Source organism: Lathyrus oleraceus, chromosome 5 (genome assembly GCF_024323335.1).
Source record: "Lathyrus oleraceus cultivar Zhongwan6 chromosome 5, CAAS_Psat_ZW6_1.0, whole genome shotgun sequence".
Lineage (NCBI taxonomy): Eukaryota > Viridiplantae > Streptophyta > Magnoliopsida > Fabales > Fabaceae > Lathyrus > Lathyrus oleraceus.
Window position 1 is genome coordinate 368006657 of NC_066583.1, and position 5223 is coordinate 368011879.

The window sequence follows — 5223 nt, forward strand, 5'->3', positions numbered from 1 at the left end:
ACTAACAAGACCCACCAATCACTATATCCCTTTTTACAGCTTTAGCAACTTAAAAATGCACATAATTCGTTTCTTAACTGATTTAAATGATAATTTTGTTGTTGTTAAGTCTCTAATCCTTTTAATGAACTTGTTTACCTCCAATTAACAAGATGTCCTCCGTGGTCATTGAACACGAGAGACAAAGCCAATTCCATCCTCTTGTTGATGAATCTCGAACACTAATAAATATTGTTGATTCAAAACTATGTAGTACCGATATTTCTAAAAAAAATGGTGTTCATGTTTGTGTCGGTATTAGATTTACTTTATTTATTGTTATCGATGTCACCGTATCAGTCTCGGACCGTGCTTCCTAGATTCTAAATGTTTTATATCTAAATTCAACTAAACGTCTTCTATCGTGGTACTCATGTCTTCACTTTTAGTGGCAAAAAAAAATTACACATAAGTGTTCACCCTCATATGCAAAGACAACTTGCCAATAATGCTACTTCTAATTAGGATGATATTAGATCTAAATCTATTGTCAGAGATGTGAAGGTTGGTTCCTCACCTATGACTCAGGATCAATTTTGAGTTTTGCTGAATCTAGTCCAACAGTCTAGTCTTGGCCAAGTTGCAGGGACTACTTCTTCAAATCAGATTGGCTCAATCACAACTTTTGATGATCCATCAGTAGGTAAGCATAATATCACTTATTTCTCATTGCATAATTGTACTAGTGATTCTTGAATCTTGAGTCAGGACTAGTACTGATCACATTTGTGGATCTGTCAATAGTTTCTCAAATACATAACAAATGGGATAGTTAGTCTTAGCTAGCTATAACCGTAAAACGGATAAAAAATATAAATGGAAAGAAATCAAACAAGATACTTGTTCAACAAATCTTGTGGGAATGCTTCAAAGATGGCGGCTAATTTCCACATCAAACTATTGTAATGCCATTTGCACATTCAAAATTATATTATCCCATAGGAAAACCAACATGCTTAGACTCTCTCTCTATTATTGAATAAAAAAGGAAAATGTGTCTGTAGTTGTATATATAGCTGACATTAACATTCATTGTTTAATTACTTCAATCATTATTAAACAATGACCAAGAGGGAAACTCAAAGTCAATGTATTCCTCTCACACAACTGGATTTTGTGCTATATAACTCTTGAAGCACCAATAGCCAGTTTCATCATCACTCATTTCAATTTCACTCACAATAATAGCAAATTAAAATCAAAGATACATACAACAAAATGTGTGACACTGTAATTTCATGTGCTCGTGAACACTTGCTTCCACTAGCCCGTGATCATTTGCTTCCATTATTAAAGGAGGCAGTCAACATAATTAGGGGTGTCCCAACAGAAATTGCAGAAATGAAAGATGAACTTGAACGCATTGAAGGCTTCATCAACAAAGCAGATAGAATGGCCGATTCACAAGAAGACAACACAAGTCTCAAAATGAGAGCAACGATCAAGCAGCTGATAGAAGCATCTTTTCACATAGAAGATATCATTGATGAATACTTGATCCGTGAGGAGCAACAACTTCCAGATCCTGGATGTGCTGCTGTTGCCAACTATGGCGCTAACTATGTCAAAACTAAGATTCTCCGTCTCCACATAACCTACAAGATTCAAAACATCAAATCCCGAATTGCTTTAATAAAAGATACATTTGAAAAAGATCATGGCTTCCCAATCCATTCTTCTTGGGAAATAGGATCAAGCAGTTCTACAGAAACTCCAAATGCCACATTATTGCAGAACCTTCGTGAGGCTCCATTTTACATGGAGGAAACTGATGTTGTGGGCTTTGAAGAGCCAAGAGGCATAATGATTGATTGGTTGGTAAAGGGAAGAGCAGAGCGCACAATTGTCTCCCTTGTTGGAATGGGAGGACAGGGTAAAACCACTCTTGCCAAAAGAGTTTTTGACAACACCGAGGTCGTTAATCACTTTGACTGTCATGCCTGGATCACAGTGTCTCCATCATACAATATAGAAAATTTGTTGAAGGACATTTTGTGCCAGTTTTATAAACGACAGGGAGTCGATCCTCCTCAAGGTATTCATCAAATGGATCGAAAGTCATTAGTTGATGAAGTGAGAAACTACTTGCTGAGAAAAAGGTATGTTGTTGTGTTTGATGATGTATGGAACATTAATTTTTGGGGTGATATTGAATTTGCAATGATTGATAAAAAAAATGGTTCTAAGGTATTAATCACAACAAGGAAAATGAATGTTGCAAATGCTTGTAAGAGATCTTCTTTTGTTGAAGTGCTTGAGCTGAAAAGTTTAAATGATGACCAATCTTTAGAGTTGTTCAATAAGAAGGCATTTCATGATTTGAACGGATATTGTCCTGAAAATCTTAAGGACATATCTTCCAAAATTATTGAAAAATGCAAAGGACTGCCACTAGCGATTGTAGTCATAGGTGGTCTTTTGTCTCAGAAGGATAGAAAAAAATTTGAATGGGATAGGTTTATTGAACACTTGAATTCAGAGTTAAATAGAGATTTTAGGATAAATCGGATTTTAGCTCTAAGTTACCATGATTTGTCTTACAATCTTAAGCCATGTTTGTTATATTTTGGTATGTATCCCGAAGACTACAAAGTTAACGCAAAAATGCTGATTAGACAATGGATTGCTGAAGGATTTGTAAAAGACGATAAGGTGCACACTTTAGAAGAAGTTGCAGAAGGATATTTAATAGAGTTGATACTTAGAAGTTTGGTGCAGGTAGTTTCGATGAGTATTGATGGAAGAGCAGAAAGTTGTCGTGTTCATGATCTTGTGCATGCAATGATCCTTGAAAAATGTGAGGATTTAAGTTTTTGTAAGAATATTAGTGACGATGATCAGTCATCTTCATCTGCAATAGTTCGACGCCTATCAATAGCATCCGATTCTGATAATTTGGTGGAAAGTATTGAAAGCTCAAAAGTTCATTCACTGTTTGTTTTCACATCCAAAACATTACCCCAATCCCTTGTAAAAACAATCCCTTCAAAGTACAGGCAGTTGAAGGTGCTTGCTATTGAGCATGTTGGATTTCTCCAAGTTCCAAAAGATTTGGAAAGTTTGATCCACTTGAAGTTTATCAGTTTCATTGACCATCCTCCATTTGAATTTGAATCTTCAAAATCCATATTTGGCATGCTGGAGAACCTAGAAACCTTATGTTTAGGGCAAGTAAGAAAATATACTATGCCAAAGGAGATTTGCAAGCTTACAAAGCTGCGTCATTTTCTAGGCAAAAAAATGTCTTTGATTGGATTGAAGGATGGTATCGGAGATATGACATCCCTACAAACTCTAACAAATGTTTATTTAGATGAAGACGAAGACGAAGATGATAATAGAGTAGTAGAGTTAATCCATGAGCTGGGAAAGTTGAAGCAACTAAAGGAATTGAGTGTGTCTGGTGTTAGGAGTAAATATATGAGTGCTCTGTCTTCTTCGATCAACGAGATGCAACAATTAGAGGAACTAGCTATTCAAGGAAAACAAACGAGCACGATCATTATTGATCTGCATTTGAAATCACCCCCACCCTTGCTTCGATCTCTTAAACTCAACGGAAAGTTATGGAAGTTGCCAGAATGGATCCCAAAGCTTCAAAATCTTGTTATGCTGCATCTCTATGAGTCAGAGCTAATGGACGATGCAATTAACTTATTCAAAAGTATGCCAAACTTGTTGTCCCTCCTTCTGGCTAGCAATGCTTATAAAGATAAAAACTTACATTTTGAAGATGGCTCTTTTAAGAATTTGATTGAACTCACTCTTTTTGGTTTGCAGCACTTGAATAACATCCTTATTGACAAAGGTGCGCTGCCCTCTCTGAAAAAGCTTCGCGTAGCCTTCATCCCCAATCTCAAGATGGTACCAAATAACATTAAACACTTAAAAAAGCTTCAAGTTCTGTATATGCGGGAAATGAGTGAGGAATTTATGAAGAGCATTACTCCGCGGGAAGGAAAAGAGCATTGGATCTTCAAGCACGCGACGCTCACAGGAATTTCTGGTAGGATTGCCAAATCCAATACTAGAGAATCAGAGAAATAGGAAGAGAAAATGAGTTGTGGAATGGATTTTTTATATATCATTGTTGTTGTGTTGTATTTATATAAAATAAAAGAATGTATGTTTGTGCAAGAGTTTTTCTTACATGATTGTAACTAACTATAATTCATCATATATTTTTTTCTTTCAAATATTGCTTGCCTTCATTCATATAACAGCTGGTACATAAATAGTACTCTCTTTGGTTAGAATCCAAGAGATTTTCTTAACAATCCTTTCTAGAATGTCGAAGTTCTTTTTCTCTCACGTTTCTTCAATTTAGGAATCTCATAATCATTAAGATGTTTGGGCCTACCACAAACATTCTTGTTTATTTCTCTTGTATGGTGCTGAATTTTAGAATCCATGCTTGTTTATTTCGCCGTGTAGGAATTCTTCAACTTTACAGCCAGGTGGCCAATTGTAATGTACAATGATGTGTACTTTACAGAAGATATGAGTGCAGTAAGTACTCTCATTTAGTTTCACTTTACATGTTCTCTCATTTAGTTTCACTTTACATGTCCCTTATATCATGATGTCAAACACCACTAAAGGATTGTGTTATCTCTAAGTCATTATTGAAACTTTAGGTCATAATAGTTGTTGTCAAACTGTCGCATGTTTTCTCTGCATTGATAAGAGCTCTGATTATGTGCTTCGTTCTTGGAGTTGTGGTATGGACAAGAGTCGGGATAATAAGAATATTAAAGAGACAACTTCAAGGACATCACTTGAACAACCCAGAGGAAAAGCAAGATGATGAAACTTTCATTACTTAATCCTTAAATAAAATTTTGAAAATGAGAAACACTAGATTTCTTACTTCTCCATCTTTTAATCTGAGCCTTTGTTTATGTTTACCACAGGAGCCCTAGCTCTGGTTGTCTTCTCCGGTGAGGGTCACTGGACTGTCAAGAACAAACTTGTCCAGAAATTAATGGATCTAACATCATTTGAAAGGAAAAACTGCAAGGATCACGAATATGACCTATGCTTTTTCCATCTCTCACTCTATAATTAAAAAAGTGAAGATCAAACCAGAGGAGTTCAACCTGAGTTGCTTCGAATCAAGCTCAAAATAACTCAATCATGTTGCCTACATTAGTAGGACTTCAGCCATCACAAAACTCAGTTTAG

At 35.8% G+C, this 5223-nt stretch overlaps 1 protein-coding gene across 5 annotated transcripts; it reads left to right on the top strand.

The window, feature by feature from the left end:
• The first annotated feature begins 448 nt into the window (after positions 1–448).
• On the top strand, positions 449–4235 carry LOC127084778 (disease resistance protein RPM1). 5 transcript variants are annotated; one of them, XM_051025297.1, is made up of 2 exons: positions 449–682; positions 1307–4235. In XM_051025297.1, exon 2 carries the CDS (start codon positions 1381–1383, stop codon positions 4084–4086), a length of 2706 nt encoding a protein of 901 aa, XP_050881254.1. In that variant the 5' UTR covers positions 449–682; positions 1307–1380; the 3' UTR covers positions 4087–4235. The 5 variants fall into 5 exon arrangements, with proteins under 5 accessions (XP_050881254.1, XP_050881255.1, XP_050881256.1 ...); XM_051025298.1 differs by having other exon boundaries at positions 1336–4235; XM_051025299.1 differs by having other exon boundaries at positions 1370–4235.
• Positions 4236–5223: the final 988 nt, after the last annotated feature.

Coding starts and splice junctions, on each gene's coding strand:
- LOC127084778 (XM_051025296.1), top strand. CDS start 1,258: ATGTGTGACACTGTAATTTCATGTGCTCGTGAACACTTGCTTCCACTA.